Here is a 25824-nt window from a genome sequence, read left to right as displayed (position 1 = left end):
AAGCTGACGTCGAACCTACCTTTGGTTCATAAGTCAACAGTATTCACCGTTGACTCTGGGACTGGTTGTCCATAACTATCATGGCCACTGCAGATCATTGTGCATTGTCTACGTAAATTCAGAACATTCTGTGATCTATGGGAGAAGTTAACTCAACCCATGCTGGGTGAATGATGCCAAATGTTAATTAAAAAAAGTCAAGATGTCTTCAATTATAATTACTATATTCATGTATTTGTTTATTATAGCTATATTGCACTTTTGTCGGTTATGATATTCTGTAAATTGCTAATGAGTAACTACATAGCAAGACCAAAAGCCACAAGGTTAATAGTTAATGTGATTGCCATATGAATGATGAATAATTCGATGAGAAGATTGAAAACCATGTAACGAAAAAATGTTATTAACTGGTCTCAAATCTCGCAAAGATAATGGGTCACCTACCATACCCCAACTCTCACACATGCACTAAACATGACCCTGCATTTTATTTTGCCCTCTTAAAGTACAAACCTGTTTTTTTGCTAACTTAGAAAGTTGTATTTTATTTTGTCAATTAGGTATGCCAATCGAAAGTATCCGGTTACGGTTTGCTCTGCTGCAATTCTTAAATAACACGTTGGAAACGTTCTTCATCCCTTTGATTAACCTTCAACCAATGGAGACCTTCAGTTGCAGTACAGCATCGCTTATGGCCAATGCACGCGGACTCATGTTTTACGATTCCAAAGTGAATCTCATCAATCGAATCCTAAATGCAACGGCAAAAAGAAAACCGGATCAGGCGGCACCGGAAATTACGTTGGATCCGTTGGAAATTGTCGGAGGTATTTTTCTTTATTGCTTCATACTTTTTACATTTTTTTTATTTTTTTATTTCATTTACATAATTCGATGCATGAAATTACGTATAATCTATTGTATTATTATTTTATTTTCAAATTTTCTATTTTGTTTTTAAAGCTTGTAATGATGAAATTACATACATTGATGTAGCTATTTCAAAAAGATATTCTAGAAGCAATTTATTGGTCTCTGACAAAACGAGGGTGGACCTGTAAATTCACCCTTGTCCATTCATCTGTTCGCACTTTTCTTTATAATTACACCTTGGAATTTTTTGAAACGGATTTTTTGGGAAAACTCTGGTTGCCCCCCCCCCCCTGTTCTCGGCCAAAAGAAGAAATAACTATTTAGAATTCTTCACTTATAGAGATGTCATCTGGTCTATCACAGAGATCACATTTACTTGGTAATCACCACTTATCAAGGCCCGAAGGCCCCCTCGAGGATAAGCAATTTATTGGTCCCCCGACAAAAGGTGGATGAACCTGTAAATTCACCCTTGTCCATTCGTCTGTCCGTACTTTTCTCAATAACTACGCCTTGGAATTTTTAAAAATTTTGCACAAACATTAAACATGATATGAGTAAAAAAGATAACAGAACGGCTTTTCCAAGAAAACTCCTAGGGGCGCTTTTCGGGTTAAAATGACTACATTTGTGCTTATTAAAAAAAAATTGATGCCTTGGATTATTATAAAACTTTCTGAAAAGTTGTAACTAACTGATTTCTATATAATTTTGTTTGTCTGTACTTCATGATAACTCCTGGGTATGCTCCAGGGGCTCTTTTAGGGCTAATAAAAAACACTCCATTTTTGGGACTATTTTACCATATTTGTCTAAAATTTTCTGTGTATGTCTATTTAGCAGTTTTGCATGGTGCTGAACTAAAATTTAAATATGTTAAGGCCTAAAACTGCACCGTTTGTTCATTTTTACCAGAATTTAACATCCCCTGAGAACTTTTGGGGCTTAATGTGTGTGTGTGGGGGGGGATGGGGCAAATGCTGAACTTGGTCATTTTTTTTATGCCTCATTCACTGAGCACTCACGGGGAACCATGCATGCTTCACTTGTTTTTATCCATAACGCTAGTTATGATCAGTTTGCAGAGTTTTTTTTTTTTTTCGTCCATAAATGTTTATCTACCAAGTTGATCTTAAATATTGTATAATCAATCCATTATATTATCATTTTCAGTCCCCCACCCCTAATTTCTGGCTCGCATCTTATCTCGCAATTACTTATAATGTCACCAACTAACTTCGGAAGAACCCCCCCCCCCCCATCCGATTTTGTTTTATATCATAAGTTGCTTAAAACGTGATTAGTTAACGTTCAGAATAAAATCACGCTTTCTCTTAACGGTTAATTTAAAAAAAAAAAAAATCTTCTGAACGCTATTAAAAGTTAAATTCTTCACTAGATTGGAGACGGAATGCGTTGTTGTGATAAGTGATTTTCTCTACTAATTCGCACTTTTTATTTTAAGATTCAAATATTAATAACTACATTTTATTTCAGTATTTAACTTATGTATTTCTGTTGTATTAAATGCTAGCTTTTTTTTTTTTTTTTTTTTTTTTTTTTCGTCCATAAATGTTTATCTACCAAGTTGATCTTAAATATTGTATAATCAATCCATTATATTATCATTTTCAGTCCCCCACCCCTAATTTCTGGCTCGCATCTTATCTCGCAATTACTTATAATGTCACCAACTAACTTCGGAAGAACCCCCCCCCCATCCGATTTTGTTTTATATCATAAGTTGCTTAAAACGTGATTAGTTAAAGTTCAGAATAAAATCACGCTTTCTCTTAACGGTTAATTTAAAAAAAAAAAAAATCTTCTGAACGCTATTAAAAGTTAAATTCTTCACTAGATTGGAGACGGAATGCGTTGTTGTGATAAGTGATTTTCTCTACTAATTCGCACTTTTTATTTTAAGATTCAAATATTAATAACTACATTTTATTTCAGTATTTAACTTATGTATTTCTGTTGTATTAAATGCTAGCTTTTTTTTTTTTTTTTTCTTTTTTTTTCGTCCATAAATGTTTATCTACCAAGTTGATCTTAAATATTGTATAATCAATCCATTATATTATCATTTTCAGTCCCCCACCCCTAATTTCTGGCTCGCATCTTATCTCGCAATTACTTATAATGTCACCAACTAACTTCGGAAGAACCCCCCCCCCCATCCGATTTTGTTTTATATCATAAGTTGCTTAAAACGTGATTAGTTAAAGTTCAGAATAAAATCACGCTTTCTCTTAACGGTTAATTTAAAAACAAAAAAAAAATCTTCTGAACGCTATTAAAAGTTAAATTCTTCACTAGATTGGAGACGGAATGCGTTGTTGTGATAAGTGATTTTCTCTACTAATTCGCACTTTTTATTTTAAGATTCAAATATTAATAACTACATTTTATTTCAGTATTTAACTTATGTATTTCTGTTGTATTAAATGCTAGCTTTTTTTTTTTTTTTTTTTTTTTTTTTTTTTCGTCCATAAATGTTTATCTACCAAGTTGATCTTAAATATTGTATAATCAATCCATTATATTATCATTTTCAGTCCCCCACCCCTAATTTCTGGCTCGCATCTTATCTCGCAATTACTTATAATGTCACCAACTAACTTCGGAAGAACTCCCCCCCCATCCGATTTTGTTTTATATCATAAGTTGCTTAAAACGTGATTAGTTAACGTTCAGAATAAAATCACGCTTTCTCTTAACGGTTAATTTAAAAAAAAAAAAAATCTTCTGAACGCTATTAAAAGTTAAATTCTTCACTAGATTGGAGACGGAATGCGTTGTTGTGATAAGTGATTTTCTCTACTAATTCGCACTTTTTATTTTAAGATTCAAATATTAATAACTACATTTTATTTCAGTATTTAACTTATGTATTTCTGTTGTATTAAATGCTAGCTTTTTTTTTTTTTTTTTTTTTTTTTTTTTTCGTCCATAAATGTTTATCTACCAAGTTGATCTTAAATATTGTATAATCAATCCATTATATTATCATTTTCAGTCCCCCACCCCTAATTTCTGGCTCGCATCTTATCTCGCAATTACTTATAATGTCACCAACTAACTTCGGAAGAACCCCCCCCCCATCCGATTTTGTTTTATATCATAAGTTGCTTAAAACGTGATTAGTTAACGTTCAGAATAAAATCACGCTTTCTCTTAACGGTTAATTTAAAAAAAAAAAAAATCTTCTGAACGCTATTAAAAGTTAAATTCTTCACTAGATTGGAGACGGAATGCGTTGTTGTGATAAGTGATTTTCTCTACTAATTCGCACTTTTTATTTTAAGATTCAAATATTAATAACTACATTTTATTTCAGTATTTAACTTATGTATTTCTGTTGTATTAAATGCTAGCTTTTTTTTTTTTTTTTTTTTTTTTTTTTTCGTCCATAAATGTTTATCTACCAAGTTGATCTTAAATATTGTATAATCAATCCATTATATTATCATTTTCAGTCCCCCACCCCTAATTTCTGGCTCGCATCTTATCTCGCAATTACTTATAATGTCACCAACTAACTTCGGAAGAACCCCCCCCCATCCGATTTTGTTTTATATCATAAGTTGCTTAAAACGTGATTAGTTAACGTTCAGAATAAAATCACGCTTTCTCTTAACGGTTAATTTAAAAAAAAAAAAAATCTTCTGAACGCTATTAAAAGTTAAATTCTTCACTAGATTGGAGACGGAATGCGTTGTTGTGATAAGTGATTTTCTCTACTAATTCGCACTTTTTATTTTAAGATTCAAATATTAATAACTACATTTTATTTCAGTATTTAACTTATGTATTTCTGTTGTATTAAATGCTAGCTTTTTTTTTTTTTTTTTTCGTCCATAAATGTTTATCTACCAAGTTGATCTTAAATATTGTATAATCAATCCATTATATTATCATTTTCAGTCCCCCACCCCTAATTTCTGGCTCGCATCTTATCTCGCAATTACTTATAATGTCACCAACTAACTTCGGAAGAACCCCCCCCCATCCGATTTTGTTTTATATCATAAGTTGCTTAAAACGTGATTAGTTAACGTTCAGAATAAAATCACGCTTTCTCTTAACGGTTAATTTAAAAAAAAAAAAAATCTTCTGAACGCTATTAAAAGTTAAATTCTTCACTAGATTGGAGACGGAATGCGTTGTTGTGATAAGTGATTTTCTCTACTAATTCGCACTTTTTATTTTAAGATTCAAATATTAATAACTACATTTTATTTCAGTATTTAACTTATGTATTTCTGTTGTATTAAATGCTAGCTTTTTTTTTTTTTTTTTTTTTTTTTTTTTTTTTTTTTTCCTCGTCCATAAATGTTTATTTATCTACCGAGTTGATTGCAAAAATAGATTACCTAATTGTACTCATTTTTAGTTCGTGAGAGGGGAATCTATCACCATACTTTCCCTTAAACACGTCCGTTGGACTTTTATTAAGTACAATACTTAATAGTTTTTTTTGTTTTGTTTTTTTTTTAATGGAGAGTAGAAAACGCATTGTGGATGCGTTATCGGCAGCTCCTGTTACTCTCGCTTCTTCTTATTTGTCCCTCAGTCCTCATTTTTTAAATGAGTGATTTTTCTGACAAAGGGAGAAGAAAAAGCTGTTTTCTAGGTTGGCAGTATTTTTGCGCGAACAGTTGGCAGAGTTGGTGGAAATTTTCTGTTTCTATGTCTATCCTTGTAGCCATGTCACTAGTAAGGGTGCTGGAGGTAAACGTTTTGTCTGGGCTGACGTTATCCGCCTGATAGTCAGGGACCCGAACCTTGGATTAACCACTAAGGAGGCTGTCCTATCAGCAGGTTCAAAGTACTGGGGCTGCTGTATTGCCATTTGGTGAATGGAATCTGGACCATGCAGTAGCTTCTGGTGGGGCCTCTCGATGCCATACTAGTGGGTAATTGTTACGGCTTTACCTTATCATGTGGTACAAAAAAAAAAAATTCTTCGTTTCTTTTTCTCTCTTAGTTTCCCCTCTCTGTCCTGCTCTAAGTAAATCTGTCGACCTAGTCCACAAATTCCAAAATTTCATCATGACAAGTTTCAAGAAAAAATACACGATTAAACCCGGTTCTCCAACTTCCAACGTAGACCCCTACTACCATGTCTCCTTCTCCAACATCAGGGGTCTACGTTCTAACCTTCCAGAGGTTGAAACCCAATTACAGGAGACTAAACCAGACCTTTTATTTTTAAGTGAAACTGGCATTGGACAGGCTATTTCCCTAGATGAGTTTGCAATTACAGGATACTCTAACTTAACTTCTAAATCTGACCCCCAAGATCGCCATGGGCATGGAATATGTGCCTATATTAAAGATAGCTTTCCATGTGGGAGGGACATCTCCAGGGAAGATCCTAACTTACCCTATATGTGCTTCCGGGTTGCTTTAGCTCACACTACTGCATTTATATTTACTCTCTATCGCCCCCACAACAGCGGAGTTACTATCTTTCAAAGCATATCTGAGAAAATTGACCAAGTCCTTTCTACTTATCCTTCAGCTAACATTCACGTATGTGGAGACTTCAATGTTCACAACGTCGAATGGTTGACCCACTCAAACAAGACCGATGATGAGGGGAGGTTCTGTCATGATTTCTCCATTGCCTATGACCTCACTCAGATTGTTCAGGAACCTACCCGTGTGCCCGATAATGACGGCCAGTATGCGAGCCTACTAGACCTTTTTCTCACAACTTGCCCTGAACTATGTTCAGTTTCTGTTCTGTCGCCTCTTGGATCTTCCGACCACTCTGTTGTATCAATTAAGATAAAAATGAAATGTAATAAGTCCCCAGACGTACCTCTTCATCGTACAGTATATCGATACACTAAGGCTGACTGGGATAGCTTCCGTACATTTATATCTGATCTACCTCTGCATTCCATGTTTAAAAAGGATGTGTCCTCTATAGTATTAGACCTAACTGAATGGTTAATTGTAGGTATTGACCATTTCATACCCTCTAAAAAGTTTCAGCAAAAACCTAACAGCCAGCCATGGTTCTCTCCAGAATGTGCTGCTGCCATTGCGCACAGAAATCACTTTTTCCACTGCTTCAAACGTAATAGATGTATGGAAACTAAAGCCGTTTTCAGGACTGCCAGCAACCATTGTAAGAAAGTAATAAGGAACGCAAGAGAGTTGTATGCTCAATCTGTTAAGTCCAAAGTAGCTGAGCAGCGGCTTGGTTCCCACCAGTTTTGGCAAATAGCAAACAGAATCCTGAACAGAAACGTGTGCTCCATCCCAACTATTATCAATGGACCTGAGGTAATCTCGTCAGCATCAGACAAAGCCAAACTCTTTGTCAAGAACTTTGCAGCTAATTCTACCCTTTGCGACCAAGACCGCCAACCCCCAATATTTCCTCTTGTATCAGAAAACACGCTATGTGATATACGTATATCTGTACGTGATGTTGCCAAGCTAATCAAAAACCTTGATTCCAGTAAAGCAACTGGCCCTGATGGTATTCCAATTATAGTACTCAAAAAACTTCAACCTGAACTAGCGCCCATACTTACAAAACTGTTTAAACGTTGTCTTAAGGAGAATAGTTTCCCATCTCCCTGGAAAATCTCATCAGTATGCCCTGTATTTAAGAACTCAGGTGATCGCTCATCCCCCTCTCAGTACAGGCCAATAAGTCTCCTGTGCGTCATGAGTAAGTTGCTAGAATCTGTATTAAATACAGAAGTAATCAACCATCTCAACAAAAATAACCTTCTTAGTGACACTCAATATGGTTTCCGTTCTGCTAGATCTACAGCAGATGTCCTTACAGTTATATCGCATAGGATTAGCAAATCTCTCGACGGTGGCAATCTTTCTAGGGCAATTGCTCTTGACATATCTAAAGCCTTTGATAGGGTATGGCATAAAGGTTTACTTCATAAGATCGCTAGATATGGTATAGCTGGAAAAGTCTTCTCAATTATTAAATCATTTCTTTCTGATAGGTTTATAAGAGTAGTAGTTGAGGGGCAAAAATCAGAAGCTCACAGTATTAATGCCGGTGTCCCTCAGGGATCCATCCTGGGCCCAACTCTTTTCCTGATCTACATTAATGATCTTCCAAATCATATCCTTACATCATTTGTAGACATTTATGCTGACGACACTACCATTTATGGTACCACATCTAAGACAGTAAACGAGCATGTTCTCTCCAATTCTCTCTCCTCTGATCTTGAGCACATAGTACAATGGGGAAAGGAGTGGCTGGTTACTTTTAATGCATCTAAAACCAAGCTTCTCTCTTTACATCATCAACATTCTAATCCACATTTGTCATCAATTGAAATGAATGGCTCTCGTCTTCAGGAGGCCTCAAGTTTTGACAAGCTTCTGGGCTTGACCATTACTCCTGATCTTAAATGGAACACGTATATCAAATCTGTTGCCAAGGCCGCTGGAAAAATGGTGGGATCTTTCTATCGATCCAGTAGATATCTCACTGCTGATGCTATTCTCTATCTATATAAGAGCCAGGTACGTCCAAGGATGGAATACTGTTGCCACATCTGGGCAGGAGCTGCTAGAAAGGACTTGTCCTGCCTTGATAGAGTTCAAAATAGACTTCGTAGCCTCGTAGGAGATGTCCTTTTCTCCTCCTTGCAACCTCTATCTCACAGAAGAGATGTTGCGAGTTTGTCTCTAATGTATCGTTATTTTCATGGAAAGTGTTCAACTGAGCTTCAATCTATGGTCCCCCCTCGCCAAACTTTCACAAGAAACACTCGTCTAGCTGTAAACACTATCAATAATTTCCCCCACTCTTTATCTGTGCCTAAACCTAAACGTAGATTCCATGAACAAAGCTTCTTTCTTAGAACTGCACGCCTGTGGAATTGTCTTCCGTTTTCCTGCTTTCCGGCTGACTATAATATGGTTTTGTTCAAGCCTAAAATAAATAAGTTCTTGATGAGCCGTTCCATATAAGTTATTAAATTTACCAAATTTTCATTACTAATGATTACTATATTGACCAACTTCTACTGTACACTCTTTAACCCTTATCCTTGAGTGGCCTCTGGGCCTTGATAATGTGGTGATGTCTTTGTAAAAAAAAAAAAAAAAAAAAAAAAAAAAAAAGTTTCTTGGGAACTTCACTCAGATCACTAATAACAACTTGTCGGTGGATATTACTTGTCATATAGATACGCGCACACAAACATATGCGCCCACGTCCACACACACACATATATTCACGTTCGCGTACATACACTCACATTTACGTCTATACACACACACGCAACGAACGCACACATGGACGATGTCACTTCCCCTTTCAAAGGAAATCCACTCATGCACAAAAGACTACTGGAAACGACTATAAAAGCAAGAGACAAGCTGTTTCCAGCCTTTTCGACTTAGCTCTCGAGCCCGTCACATCCCCTGCGACTATGTATGGGGCACGAGCTAACAGACAGTATGTACACTTTATATGCTTTCTCTCTCCATGGCCTGGATTGACTTTTTCTCATTCTCTTTCTATACTATAATAGACTTTCCTCCTCACCAGCTAACAGCAAGAGACGCACACCAAACTGGATTGACTTTTTCTCATTCTCTCTCTATACTATAATAGACTTTCCTCCTCACCAGCTAACAGCAAGAGACGCACACCAAACTGGATTGACTTTCTTTCTCTCTCTCTCTATGACAATAGACTTTCCTTCTCACCAGTAAACAGTGAGAGATGAACGCGGACATGAACATGTGTTGTACCCTTTTCTTTCATTTAATTCAAGTAAACGCGTTGTTCGTTCCTTCCTCAAAGCAATTCATTTTTCCTTTCCCAATTCAAATCATCTTGTACAACTGGTGGATGTATAATATATCCACCAGTCCACTACAATGGCCTTTATCTTTATGTAGCTAAGGCTTTTAATTCGGCGCTACACAAAAAGCTTATGGCAAAGCTCGCTTTAATGATTCTGAAGGAAGGTCTTTTTAACTGATTGAAATCCATTGTTCTCAGTCAAAAGAAGAAATCACTATTCTAAAATTCTTCACTTATAGAGATGTCATCTGGTCTACCACAAAGATCATTTTTACTTGGTAGTCACCACTTATCAAGACCCGAAGGCCACTCGAGGATAAGGGTTAATAAATGTAAGGTGGTAGTGTTGTAATCATTAATGGTGTAAATTGGGTAAAATTTGATTATTTATGGAGATGGCTCAACAAGAACTTGTTTACATTGGATTTGAAGGCTATCATGTTGTATTCAACCAGGAAGCAAGACAGCTGAACAGTGTTCCATAGGCGAGCATTTCTAGGAAAGAAGCTTTGTTCATGGAACTTGCATTTAGATTTAGACACGGAGAGAGTGGAGAAATTGCTTATAGTGGTTGTAGCTAATCGAGTGTTTTTTGTGAAAGTTTACCAAGGGGGAACCATAGATCGGAGTTCAGTTGAGCACCTACCATGAAAACAATGATAGAGCAGAGACAGGCTTGCAATGTCTCTTCAGTGAGAAAGAGGTTGCAAGGAAGAGAAAAGGACATTACCTATTAGGTTTCGAAGTCTGTTCTCTATCAAGGCTGGATAGGGAGTGCCAAGCAGTTCCTGCCCAGATGTGGCAACACTACTCTATTTTAGGGTATACCTGGATATGCTGTTCTATTTGTTACATATGTTAATGTGATAGATACTAACTTAAAGAATGCCGCAATATCTAAAAAGTCAGTACCAAAATGTCACAGTACTCTAAGAGTCACAAGTCGTCTATAGACTAACCATCTAGACCCCTTAAGGTTAAGTTATCTATAAAAATTTCCCCAGGATTCTCATCTAGCAGGAGAGAACAGATACCATGCTTTGATCCTAGCTGGAAGTAGCTGATATGGTTGGGAAATAGAGTAAGCAGAAAAATAATAAAAGAAAATATTGGAGGGATGAGATGTTGTCAAATAGTGATGGAGACTTAAAGAGCCTTTGAGTTTTGTTTATTTATTTTTTCTTTAAAGAAATTCTACATTTCTTTTGTAAATTTTTCCATGAAATATCTACATTTATAAAATGCAAATTTTTTGTTGTTGTTGTCATTGGAATTTTTGTATGTCTTTTTCTTTTTCGTGAAATGACCATAATTTTTTTAAAGACTAAAGACATTTTTTTTTATTCAATATTCTATTAACTTTAATAGCTGAAAGAAAAGAGAGCATAAAAACTACATATTGTCAAGCATTCTGCCAATTATCAAGCATACCGTCCAGTCAACTGTGTGTGCGGCTTGCCAGTGGAGGGGATCCAACTTTTTCCTTCAATGTTAGACTTGTTGGGGAGGAGGTTCATGGCACAAGTATGTTTTTTGTTTTTATTTCTATTTGTACATTTTTTTTTTTTAATTTTTATCTTGTATTTTTTCTCTTATAATCATTTATATTCAGCTTTAAATTACATTTAAATATCGATAAATTTTATTTAAAAAATGTTAAACATAATTTTTATTATCAGTTTTATCTGGTAGAAATTTATTTCATTAAAGTATTGAATGAAAATTCATACTTTTGAATGATCTACAGTTAAAATCGCATCTTACTTTTGCAAACATTTTTTATACAATCTGGACTTCTGAAACAGAAGCAGATAAGCTATTTTTCTCTATTCTGGAAGAATGTAATGATTTTTACTTGAATCCCAAATGCGATCAAATTTCAAATACAACAGAAATATAGAATAGGGACCATTGTTTTTCAAAATTTTTTTTTTTTTTTTTTTCAAATATTGAAAAATATTAAATGTCTGCCAACTATTTAAATTTAAAATTTTTACCTTTTTCTCCATTGTTTTAAAGAATGAAACATATGCAAGTACATCAAACATTATTTACTAAAATTACCTTAACAAGTGTGTCTGTCACATGAAAGTCTTCAAGAATAGAACTCCATACTTTTTGTTTCCTTCATTAGCAAAAATATGCAACCAGAAGATTATGAGGGTTAATAATATACAATCTGGAAAAAGAGGTAGATTGAGGTTCAATTAATTATTCAGTGTCATTGTATATTGAATATCACAAAAAAATTTGTGGCTTTTAAATATTATCTGAAAATAATTTGGTGCACACTTAGAATTGCACTTATTAAAAAAAAAATAATAAATAAATAAATACAGAAAAATCTTTATGGTATATGTACTCATCATTGAATGAAGATGTTATATTCCAAAAATCATTAATTGATCAAGTATTTGTTTTGTTTTATTTAAGAAAATCAAATTTTATGATTTTTAGTGATTAAGTATTTTTGGTAGCCATTGATGATCTCTTACTTTCGAAGAAATTAATAAATATCGGTAGTTTTGAATTTTAATCTAAAAAAATGTCACCTACGTGTTATCCAATCCAGCTTGTCATAAAAAAAAAACAATATAAGACTATTTTTATTAATTCATTTATGTTATCACTCAAAGAAAAATTAAAACATGCAATCATTTGGATTAAATTTTGGTTGTGGTGTAACCCACTCCCCGTCCCAAAGACTATTGTTCAGTCACAGTGGATTTAAGTTAAATGTGATCCCCAACTGCAGGATCACAAATGTAGCATTGTCTAGTGTTGGACCCTTTAAATGTATTCAGGCATTCGCTAGAATCACACATATATCGTCAGATTTAGCTCCAAGCTGCACAAAAACATGCAGACCCTAAGTCCATGTGGCAACACAATTTTCACAATGGGTTTTCAGAGGTACTAAAACACTACTTTCACTCTCAGGATGTCTCCAAGATTGTTCCTCTGGTTGCTGGTCATTGCTAGTGATTTTTTTCTTCTTAGAGCATTGCCTGTTTCCCTTATTAGCAATAATAAATCATGAGGATCCATCAGCAACGTCGGTTAACTTCACCCAGGATCCATAATATTTGCACAGTTATAGCAATATTTCCTTGATCATTTAAAATAATTATCACTGGAAAATTTTGGAAGAGAAAATTAAAATGGCATGGTAAATAACATTTTAAATCATCATCATATTCAGTTTAACGTTCATTTTACATATTGGCATGTATTGGATTTTTAATAATTAAAGGTTCCAATCTAGAGAAACTAGACTCTTTCAGGATACTGATGTTGGTTTGATGATCTTGCCAATTAATTAAAAAAAAATTTTCATAAAAGTCATTGATGTAGTTTTTCAAGTTCTTTAAGACGCTGGAGGTATGTTGTCCAAGTCTTAATTGCATACAAAAATGTTGAAAGAACAATAGCTTGATACACTAAGATTTTGGCATCAAGCCCTTTATCATCAAAGAGTGAAGTTTATCGAAAACAACGTGATAATATGTCTGAATTGTGATAAGATGCGTCGATCTTGAATTTGACTGTTTTATATGAGAATCTACGAATGAACGCTCTCGAAACCTGTAAATTCATGATGGTCATGATTGAATGACTGCAGTGGACGACTTTTAGAAGTTGGCTTCTAATTTAACCAATCTCTGGCCAGGTCTTTATTTATCCCTCTTTATCTCCAATCCATGCTTATCAGTTGCTATCATGTTTTATTTGTCCTTCCTCTGAACCATAAATCTATACATCAAAACAAAATGGCAACAACAATAGAAAACTTATACAAAAAACAAGTTACAAGAAATCAAAGCCACACTTGGAGAAGGGAGTCCCAAATCCAAACTAAACCGGAAAAAAGAGGTGATCATTACATGAATAAAAACAGGGCACACAAATATCGTTCATTCATTCATATTAAAAGGAGACACCCTACCTGAATGCTTACCTTGCCAAGAAAACTATACAGTTGAACATTTTCTAATAAACTACATTGATCTAGCTCCCTTATGGCAAAAATATTACAGCACTAACATTAAAGATCTCTTCAAAAACATAAATGAAAAAAAAAATTCTAAATTATTCGAAAAAATATAAATCTACCTTATAAAAAAAATGTTTTTTTTCAACCCCAATCGTTTACAAAACTTCCTCCAAACTCACCTCAATATAGTGGAAAGTAAAGAATATCTAGTCTATTAAGACAAACCCCTCCCATAAAAAAGCACTTATATGGCCTTAAATGACCATGCAGCTGTTGATAGTCCAATAAATCAAACAATCAATCAATCAAATCCTCTGTGAACCGAACCTGTTATTCTACAGGTAATAAGTCAAGAACTATCCTACATTCTATCAATGTAACTATACCATCGATGGTGTAGTCTCCTGTTTTGTACACATCTACCTATACTCTTGAGATTTAATCTTCCTCTGGGGTCATTAGAAATAAGCATGCCTTTTAACGCATACATTACACATCCATCGTATCATTCTCATATTTTTTCTCTCCTCAACTTTTGTTGCAAGGTTTGATTTCCACACATTATCACACTTTTTTTTATACATGCCAGATAGACATTGGTTGATAATTTTAATTGCTCTGCTGGTTAGTAATGTTCCATCTGCCTGCTTCCCACCGGACTACAACTTGGATGTGTTCAAGTCCAACGTTAACAAATTCCTAATGAACCGCCCCCTTAAGTAAACACTTCCTCAAATCTCCACACTAACGTAATGTACTTGCAATAACCCTTATCCCTGAGTGGCTTCCGGGCCTTGATAAGTGGTGATCACTGTGTAAAAAAAAAATAAAAATAAATAAAAATAAAAGAAATTCTCTTCATTGACTTTAACTTTTGAAATCACATTAGCACTTACTCCATCCTATTCTCCTATTGTATTATCAATTTAACAAAACTTCTGGACAACCTCAATAGCTTAGTAAAATAAAAACAATAATTGTTTTGCAATAAAAATTATTTCTTGTTTGAAATTGAATTATTTAAATGTTTTTTTGTTTTTTGTTTTTTAAATTTTTTAAAATTTGTTTTGATAAAATTGAAATCTTATTTTAAATCTTGTTTTACTGGATAAAATGCATTTCTAAAAATTTTTTTCCAAATTTCCAGGTGGTTCATTTCGACATTTCCTCAGTCAGATTGCAAAAGAACTATCAAGTCCTCTACTAAATTTATTAATACCATGCGCCAGCTCTAGCGGTAATCGTAACAAGGGCAAGTGTATTTTGAGACCAGGACCTATGACGTATTCTGAGGAAAGATTGTTGCAATTTCTTGGGCAGGTAATATATTTATTTTACTTCATAAAACAATAAAAATAATAGAGTATTACTGCAGTTGCAGGTCAAGCATCATAATTTTAATATCTAGTTCTACTTCTGAAAATTTCACAGTTTATTAAACAATTTCTTTTTTCAAATGATAACTGCAAGGCTTGTTCCAAAAGTAAAACTCCCTTTTTTTTTTTTTTTTTTTTTTTTTTTTTATAAATCTAAAAAGTTAAAGAGCTATGAAGACAGGAGTAGTATACTTAAAACAAGCAACTTTATGTGCTCCAGAATTTATTTTTCTACATAGTTATCACCATTCTCTATGCTCTTTTGCCAGGAATTCAATGACGCATCTCTGCTTTTGACACACGTCTATGACAGGGGTTCCTTAACACTGTTAATATCTGCAACAGAGAGATGAAACTTTCAGGTCATGAATGGATAAGTTCAGTTATTATAACAATGCAATGCGCAATTCCTTCTGATCCATTCAGGTGGAATAAAAAAAAAATAGGAGGTATTGCTTTTGGAAGCCCCCCTCCCCCCCACATGCATTGAGAAATTTGTCTTATTTCTAAATTTAAAGTGAATACAATATGAAAAGGAGGCAGATGTTTTTTTATATTTTTAAACTTAAAATAATTTTAATAAATGACTGAATATTTATTTGTTACTCTGCATTCTATGTAAATTGCCTGGAAAATTTTCATAATCATATGATTCTTATTTTGCATAAATACCAATTAATCTATAATAACGACAACCACTTCATTATTTTATTATTGGAATCCTTTGATATAAGCAATTTGAATATTTGTTTATTTAATTGCGGACTGTTATCCTCGTCATGCTGAGTCTCTTAACTGTATTCTCAGTAATTACTACCTTCCATAGTTATCGTCTCACCACGTTTTTGGACAACTAATCCTCCGGCAGGCTTTGGGTAGGATTGAAACCAATATCTTCAGAAAATGCTCACCTGGAACCGTAAAGATTATATGCCTCTATCCACTGTGCCACAGGCGGTAAAATATGATCATGGTTGGATTTATGGTCTTATAAATCCCAGTTTTTCATTCTTATCTGGTCTGCCATCGTCAGGTCCGTACGAAATGGTATATTTTATTATTTGAATCCTTTGAGATGAGTAATTTTAATATTTGTTTATTTAATTGCAGACTATTATCTTCATAGTTGTTGTTCCACAATATTTCTGCCAAATATTCCTTTGGTCTTGGTCAGGTAGTTAACTGCGATGAGATAAGGCAGTAATTACTGCAGATACAGTTAAGAGATTCAGCATTCCTATCCCATCACGGTTAACCACCTGGCAAAGGCCAGAGGAATAGTTGGCTGTAACATCATCAAACAACAACTATGAAAATGAGGATAACAGTTTGTAAATAAACAAACCACATCATTCTATATAAACCTTAATAAGCATGACAGAAGTTCCCCTCTCTCTCTCTCTAAATTCTCACTTTTGTATTTTTTTTTTTCATTTAAACCAAAAAACTAAAATGTTAATTTTAAATCCGTGATAGAAAATTCTAATTAAACTATGAAATTTCCAGGTGTTTTTTTGTTTTGTTTTTTAATCAGTTAGGTTAAACGCTTTGTCTTTATAGAAATTTAGAGCAAGTGAATATCATCTTAGTAATACCAGGTGACGTTCCAAACATACATCACAACTTGAAGGATTTGCAAGAGTAGCTTTATTTAAATGACTCTAATTTATAAACTAATAATAATTAAAATATAATATCTATGTGTATTTTATGACCGGGCAATGCAAGGTACATTTTCTAGTATGTATAGCATCAAGCAGAGAATCAGGAAAGGATGGCATCTCTACTGAGATCTACATAGCAGTAGGCCCTGATGCCCTTGGCGCTTTCCACAATGTCCTGCTCACTGTCTGGGAGGAGGATATGATGCCAGATGACTTTTGCGATGCTCTATAAGAACAAGGGAAGTAAGTTGGACTGTGGGAACTACAGGAGCATTTCCCTCCTCTCACTTGTCAGAAAAATCTTTGTGTGGGTCATCCTAAATAGACTCATCACAGCCTCTGAACAGACCCTTCCTGAGACACAGTGCGGTTTCAGGCCTGTCAGAAGCACTGTAGACATGATATTTGCTGTGAGACAACTTCAAGAGAAATGCATTGAACAGAATAATCCCCTTTACTGAGTATTCATTGACCTGACCAAAGCTTTCAACACCATCAACAAGAAGGCATTTTGAACAGTTCTTGAGCGCATCGAGTACCCTCCAAAGTTTGTGCCAATGATCAGGCTCTTTCATGGTGGCATGACTGGCCAGACCCATTCCAATAGCAAGATGATGAATGTTTTTGAGATCAGCAATAGCATAAAGCCCCAATCCTCTTCAACATATTTTTCACCTGTATTTTGTCCAAGATTTGGAGAAGGGAGTTTACATTTGTTACCGCTTGGACAGCTCCTTTTTTCACCTGCATCAACTAACAGCAAAGACGAGGAGCCTGCAAACTCTCCGCCATCTCTTTGCCGATGACTATGCACTAGTGGCCCACACAGAACGAGACTTGCTGCAAATGTTAACCGCTTCTCTGAGGCATCCAAGCTCTTTGGCCTGACAATCAGTCTTGGAAAGACAGGGGTGCTCTACCAGCCTGCACCATACTCCCACTCTCCTCCTCCTACCATCCCCATTGATGACACACCACTTGCCAATGTAGAACATTTCACATATCTGGGGGCACCATATCCTGTGATTGCTCTTTGAACAGAGAAATTAACACTAGAATTTGCAAACTAAGTGAAGCACTGGGCAGATTCCGCAATCAAGTGCTCAATGAACACAACATCCATCTATCTACAAAACTGAAGGTCTACAATGCCGTAGTTCTTCCCTCCCTCTGTGGTTGTGAGACATGGACATTGTATCACAGGCATATCAAGAAACTGGAGCTTTTCCACATGCAAACTCTCTGCTCCATCCTGGGAATGCGGTGTCAGAACCGCATCATCAATCTGAAGGTCCTTGACCAGCCAAAGTCTACCAGCACAAAGGTCACCATTATCTAGGCCCAACTTCAATGGATTGGACATGTGATTTGAATGCTGAGACGCCTGATATACGAGGAGCTCTAGACTGACAAACAAAACCAAGGTCGACCAAAACTGTGGTATAAAGACATGGTGAAAGCCAATCCCCAGTTATGCTACATCAAACCAAAAAACCTGGAGGGTTATGCCATTGACAGACTAAAATGGCGAGGCTAAGTTCATAGAGCTGCTGCCAATTTTGAAGAGGCTTGATTACAGAAACTCACTGCTGTGAGAGAAAGAGGCACCGCTGAACAGCCTCAGCAGTGATAACAACTGACTTCCGATGTCCCCACTGTTCAAGACTTTGTATCTCTAGGCTGCAGAGCCGTCTCCTTATTCATAGATGAGATGCAAGACGAAAACGTCATCATTGGATCCAATGGACAACCAACATATTTGATGTACATACCAGTCATGGAACAGAAGTGTCATATTCCAAAAATCACGTAAACTACTCCAGTAGTTTTATTTTCATAAAGAAAATCATTTTTAAACGATTAATGGGAATTTGTCAGTATTATAACATAAATTTAGTAGTTATGAATTATCGTTGAGTTATCTCCCTTTGATTGTTGACATGTTTTTTAATAATGGTGTGCAAGACAGTTTACTTCTCAACTACTCATAAAATTTGATTTTCTTAATTAAAAATAAAACTACTGGATCAATTTACATGATTTTTGGAAGGACATCTTAGTTCTGTGACAGTATACTTGTCATAGAATATATATATATATATATAAATTTATTAAGTTCAAGTATATGGTTAACATAAACAAAACAAAAAATTTTTTTTCAAAAGTGCTCAATATGTGTGTAGAGGTTATAATTAAATAAAATTATATAAACATCGTAAGGAGTCTACACAGATCGATTAAAATTTCAACATTTCCATATCGTAACCAGGACTCCCATAGGAATCTGTCAGAAAATATTTTATTTTAATTATTTTCTGACTGCAAGATTCATTTGGGAGTTCTGATGATGACATGGAAATGGTGAAACATATATTGATTTGCGTAAACTCCTTAAAATGTTTATATTATTTTATATTTTATTCATTAAATTAGCAGGTCACCCAGCATTGCCAGGTCGTAAAATACGCATAAATATAATATTTTAATTCGTACAGAAACTGAGACATGTGCATGCGAGTATTATGTTTTTTCTAAACAGTTCATTTCTTGTAAGTAAAAAAATATTCGAGCTGAGATCTAAACCAAAATCTAAAGACAGAGAGTCAAGTATGATAACCATTAGGCCAGCTTGGCACGATCTTTAAAAAGTGTTTTCAAACCTACTTATTCTTAACATAAGGAATCTGTCATGAGAACGATTCACTCATGCGCATTTGTGAAACAGCAAACAGATAAAAATCTGATGACCCCCCCCCAAAGTACCAATTTTTCAATTTTTACCTCTTAGCAGCCTTTTTTTTTCCGAATGAAAACCGAATAAAAAGTTTTCCACGTGTCTGAATACCCTATACACCAAATTTCAAGTCTGTAGATCAAAAATTTGTTGAGTAAATAGGTTGAGAAGTGTCCTCACACACACACACACACACATTCTTACTTTTATAGATATATAGATGATGTAGAGAGTTGTATGGATGTTTGGCTTACATTATCAGTTTATATCACAGCCAAATTCTTATGAAAATAATGTCTTCTTTTTGTTTTTCAGTTGTTAGGTGTGACTATCCGGGCAGATATTCCAATTGGATTAGATTTGCTTGGTTCTTTCTGGAAATGTTTAGTGAAAACAAATTTGGACCGCGTTATGGATTTACAAGAAGCTGATATTTTAACGTATAATTATATTAAGAAAATTGAAATGGTGAGTCTTTTTGCAATATTATCATTTTGATATTTTTTAATCTTAAATATTGATTTCTTTTTCACCACTAAACAATGGATATTGAGACGTGAACGTAAGGGGCTAGTATTTGGAATCTTATCTAATTGGGGACTGTGGGGAGTTGAACAGCCAAATGTCTGTTCATATTGCATTTAAACTTCTGCAGGTCAGTACAAGGAGGGAATTCAAAAGTATAACAGTCTGAGGGAAGAAACTATTAGAGCAGAAGGCTTCAAGAGCAAGGGTCCTCAACAGTGAAGGAGTAGGATTTTGCTGCTTGTTCTGTTAGGAGTATTTGTCAAGGCGACACAAGTGCTAGGAGTTCATCAGAGCACATTCTATAAAAGTTCTCTGTAAAACAGACACAGGAATGTGATATTGCGGCATGTTGGAGTTTAGCCAATAGTGTGGGAGCTATTAGATTTGAGACTCTTTTTTTCCGTCCTAAGGGTGAGAAACTAGTAGTAGATGAACCAGCTCAGATATGACAACAATATTCCATGTATGGGCGAATTGTGATTTGTACAAATATAGGATACTCTGTGGTGTAAGTAATTTTCTAGCACGGTAGAGGGAGCCTACTTTTTTTGCAGCAGCCTTGGCAATGTCCTCAATTTAACTGTTCTTGTCTTGAATGGTATTCTAAAAGTAAGGTTAAAATAACACAGGAAAGTTGTAATATACGAGTGCAAATAACGCTCGAAATGAGAACAGTCGTCCGAATAATCCGAATTATCAAACCTTGTCTGAGAAATTCATAAACTTGATATTTTTTTTGTTTAATTAAAAGATTAACCATCAAAACTTATTGAACAGAGTTGGGTAAGATATAGAACTAGGTGGAAGTGATTGTGACACGAAAAACCCAAAAAGCTGGTTGATAAAGTAAAGGAGCATGTTAGAGTGAGATGGAGAGTTGAGGTTCATAGTATATAGATTGTTGAATGTCTCATTAATAGGGCTATGACAAGAGAATATTCTCATCGTTGTTTTGACTCTCAAATATATATCCGACACAGTTAATAAATCGAGAACCACATCACTTTATCTAAGAACATAAAAGATATTAACTGATATATACTCAAGAGTCAAAATAATGAAAAGAATATTCTCTTGTCATAGCTGTACTCATCAAAGATGATTATTGAAAGAAACTTGGTGGAATGTTAGGAAAGAGAGGTGACTGTAAATGGGTAAAATAAATGAAGAGTTCTTATTTATAATTCAACCTAATTAAAAAAACACAGAAATATTTATGATGTACGTACCCGTCACAAAACAAATATCATATTCCAAAAAAGCATGTATATTGATCAAGTAGTTTTATTTTTATAAAGAAAATCATTTTTAAGTGATTAATGTGAATTCGTCAATATTAAAACATAAATCTAGTAGCTATGGTTTATTGCCAAGTTATCTCCCTTTTGATTCTTGACGTTTTTATAATTGCAAGACGGTGACTTCTCAGATACTCAAAAAATTTAATTTTCTTAGTCTTCTATATAAATAAAATGAACTCATTTTTTCCCGTAGGATTTTGACCTTAATAGGATTAAAAATCAAGATATTTCATGCAAATATAATATGCACAAACGGCAGAACAATATCTGAGGTGTGTTATAGGCTTATTATTTCTCAAATTCCTCGATAATTTTAGATTTCTATACTTTTTCTGCTGAGAAGTCACGGCCAAAATCGGTTAAGATCAATGGAAGTGGTAAAATATTTTCTCTCTAATAAATTCCTCCTCCCCCTGCCACCACTTAACACCGTTTGGGGATCGTTCACAAGGAACAGTTGAGAAGAGAACACCGGTTTGGCTTCGTAGTTCTTTCATGTGAAGTTATTTAAAATCACTAAACTAAGCTGCAGTGCTCTGTGGCGTAGTGGTTAGCCTGCTAGACAATTCACATTATATTTTCACGTTCGCGCCGACCTACCGTAGTCGTTTTTTTTTTTTTTTTTTTTTTTTTCCTAAACAACTGGAATGGACTTTTCTTGGTGGCCGAACTGTTAACGTTGCAGATGTTTTTTTTTTGTTTTTTTTTTTCACACTTTATTTTCCTACTTTTACTCATGACTCCGGGTTTGATCCTTCCTACTTACCTACCATAACATTTTTTAAAACTCCCCCCCCCCCGTCCCGGAAACAAACACTCGGGCAACGCCGGGTACCCCCGCTAGTTAGGAATAAAAACTACTGCTTGATCAATGATTTTTGGAATATGACATCTTTGTTCCGTGATAGGTAGGTACATCATAAATATTTTTTCTGTATTTTTTTTTTTTTTATTAGGTTGGATTCTGAATAAGAACCAAAAAGAAGTATGGAGGAATGTTATGTGGAATACGACCAAAAGGAATAATAAATCTAAAGACGCATGATTCTGTGTTAAATTATTGTTTTGCATACTTTTTTTTTTCTTATTTCCTATACCTTATCTTATCGACACGCTCTGTCAGACAAACCGTCATAACAATCTATATAATATTTTACTTGTTCCTTCGTTGCGTGACAGGTACATACAGGGTCGAAAGATGAAAGTGTCACCCTAAAGAAAACAAAACTACAACTTTATTTTCAAACTTCTAGTGGAAAAATCAATTCAGGTAACTTGGTTGTGTAGTAGAGTTGACATCTATTCAATGTAGCCACCTTCAGCCTCAATTATTGTCTTGATACGGGTCTGAAATTGGGAGCATGCCTTTTCCACAACCGCCAGCCGGAGCTTGGTAGATGGCAATGATCAGGCTGGCTTTGGTGTTGTGGGAGGGCATGCTGGTAGTCCAGGTTGGGGGAGGAGGGGGTGGCAGTGAAAGAACCGTACAAAGTCGTAGTACTTTTTCTGAAGCCAAGTGTGGGTCTCTTTGGACTTGTGGGCAAGTGCTGAATCCTGCTATCACACCCTGGATCTGCCAGCGTCCACCTGGTTGCACCAGGGGATCACCATACTCTACAGCACACTCAGGTACACTTTTGTGTTGACTTTCAAGCCGACTTCAAAGATGTAAGATGGCATTATGTGGCCCTCACTTGAAACCACACCAAAGACCATAACTGTGGCTGGAAACTTTTTCATTACCCTGGGCACGTCCCTGTTATTTGTTGCAATCCAGCGATGCATTTTGAGGGTGCTGGCAATTATCCTGTTGTCATAACTTGGATTGATAGAGAGTATGAGTTGTACAGTGGTGCATCTCTGATCTCGCTCATTGAATATTGTATCACTTTCACACATGATAGGATGCTCTTGGGATTCGTACGCAACTGGCCAACTATTAGATGGTCTGCAACAAAAAAGAAAACCGGTTTTCATCAAACGGAAATGGAATCATATTGTCTTTTCTAGGGTGACAATTTTATTGTTCCACTCTGTACATCGTAACATTTTTTCCTGTATTTTTATTTTTTTAATTAGGTTGAATTCAAGTATTAACTTTAACAGAAGAACCAACTGAAATGCTTATTTGAGTATTTTCCTTAATAATTATTTTTCATGAAAAATTAACATATACTTTAATTTGTAAGCATTAACATGGACTTAAAAAAAAATTCTTATTTAAATATTTTCTTTAATGATATAAAAACTCATTCGTCGGTAAATTGCTATGTTCTCTTATTTTTTAGGTTGAAACAGAATCTGAGTTGCAAGCGCTATGTGCTGATGTCTATTCGCAGTTCACTTACAGCCGTTTGACGGGTGAAGAAGTAGAATTAATTCCAAATGGCAAATCTGTTTTGGTTTCGTTAGTAACTTTTTTTTTTTTTTTTTTTTTTACAACTTACCTTTTTTATTGGAATTTATTACTTATTTCAATCTTATATTCAAAGAGAACACTTTTTATAATATAAGAGGTGTTCCAAAAGTAATGTCTCCTACTTTTTATTCCACTCGAATGGATCAGATGGGATTGCTGAATGCATTGTTATGATGACTAAACTTATGCATTCGTGACCTGGAAGTTTCATTACTCTGTCGCAGATATTGACAGTGTAAGACTTTAAGAAAGCAGCTCCTGTCATGGATGTGTATGAGAAGCAGAAATGTTTCCTTTAATTCTTGGCAAAAGTGCATTGAGAATGGTGGTGACTATGTAGAAAAATAAATTCTGGAACATGAAAGTTTGTTTTAATGGTACCACGCCTGTTTTCGTAGCTCTTCAACTTTGTGAGCTGAAAAGAAATACACGACTTTACTTTTGGAACAACCCTTCTATCTCCAAAAGGAGTAACTATATCTGCCAAGAGTTGAATCCTAATAAATATTACTTGCTGAACAGATTTAAAAAAAAAAACTATTAGAATCAGCAATAAATGTAGCATTATATATCTAAATGGTAAAGTTTAGAAAAACAATGATGTGCCCATGTTACTCACCCTGTTGCCTAAAATATATATTTTTTTATAATTCATAGTGATAAATTCAGTAGTTCATGATTTTACTAAGCACATGCATATTATTGAAGCACACACGCAAACATTGATCCTTTTAAAATTGTTACTTAATATATATCAAAATTTAATGAAGAGCAATTATTTTCTCTATTAAATTTTTTTGTATCTGATTTGTTTTGAAAGTTTTTTTTCTAAGGTGAGTGAGAGCTTGAGTGGGCACACCTAAGTGCAAACATTTACAAAAAATAATGTGCAATTTCACTCATTATGTTGTCAGGAATATATATAAAAAAAAATTACACTCCCTAACTTTTTTTTTTTTTTTTTTTTTTTTTTTTTTAATTACATTTTCACCTCAAACAAAGCACATTGCCACTTAGGTGTAGGGGGCTACTATCAGGGGCAGCAACTACTGGGGCACTATGTAGGGATTTGGGCAGCAAGATGTCGGTTCACATTACATTTGAACTTCTGCATGTCAGTACAGTTGGGGAAGCATGGACCTGGAATGGAATTCCAGAGTCTAGCGGTTCTGGGGAAGAAACTACTGGAGTAGAAAGATCTTTTTACATCTAGGGATCTCTACTGCATGGGGGTGGGATTTAGCTGCCTGTCGAGGGTGTCTACGTCGTGGGGGCACAAGTGTCTGCAGTTCGTCAGAGCATTCACCATTAAAATACTCGTAGAACAGGCAGAGGGATGCAACGTTTCGTCGATGTGACAGAGGCTGAAGCTTAGATGCCAGTTCAGGGCCTATCAGGTTGGTGTTAGCATTTACAAAAAATATGTGCCCATATTACTCTCACCATGTTGCCTAAAATATATATTTCAAAATACATTATGATCCGTTCATTAGTTCAGGAAATTACGCTGTACACACATTCCAGTAATTATAGGAGCAACAGGACTGATGAAGACTTAAGAATTTTTAAAAAAATGATGAATTGATGAAGAATTTTAAAAACTACCTGGCAAATATATCCAGTGAACCAAGTGCAAGAGAGATTCAAACAATTGCACTTAAAGAGACTATTAGAATCTTGAAAAAATCTCTATTGGAATATATGAGATAGCAGGTGAATGTCTGGCATTCAGTAGGATTCCCCATCCCCAACTTGAACAAAATGATAAGAAAAAATGAATAATATATATATATAATTTTGGGGTAGAGCAATTTCGTTAAATGGTATCTCCTGTTACTGAGTGTAATGCAAAGCTCTTTTTTGTAAATAAACAAATGGAGTATTTTACAAGTGATGGTCAATCTTTATATGAAGACCTTGTAGATATCATTTACTCTCGCCGATCCTGTAGCTCGATTAGTAGAACTACAGACTGTCAACTAGATGGTTGTGGGTTCAATTCCTAGCTGGAGATGGGTACTGGTCTAGTGTCTGTGAATGATGATATAAATAAATGGCATTTACAATGGGGATTGTCTCAGCTGTAGGGCTTCAAACTATAGAGTCCGGGTTTTGGA

General features: G+C 34.9%; 1 protein-coding gene across 1 annotated transcript in view; it reads left to right on the top strand.

The window, feature by feature from the left end:
* LOC145277736 (putative E3 ubiquitin-protein ligase HECTD4) overlaps window positions 1-25824 on the top strand; it is a 286999-nt gene that overhangs the window by 253910 nt on the left and 7265 nt on the right. Inside the window, exons 58-62 of the mRNA XM_080129447.1 lie at window positions 564-830; window positions 11060-11215; window positions 14833-15005; window positions 19775-19927; window positions 23577-23695. Of these exons, the coding sequence (XP_079985573.1) occupies window positions 564-830; window positions 11060-11215; window positions 14833-15005; window positions 19775-19927; window positions 23577-23695 (868 nt within the window). The remainder of the gene's footprint in view (window positions 1-563; window positions 831-11059; window positions 11216-14832; window positions 15006-19774; window positions 19928-23576; window positions 23696-25824) is intronic.

This window comes from Euprymna scolopes, chromosome 1 (genome assembly GCF_053919585.1).
Source record: "Euprymna scolopes isolate OS-2025 chromosome 1, ASM5391958v1, whole genome shotgun sequence".
NCBI classification, from domain to species: Eukaryota; Metazoa; Mollusca; class Cephalopoda; order Sepiida; family Sepiolidae; genus Euprymna; species Euprymna scolopes.
This window is presented reverse-complemented; position numbering and strand designations above follow the sequence as displayed.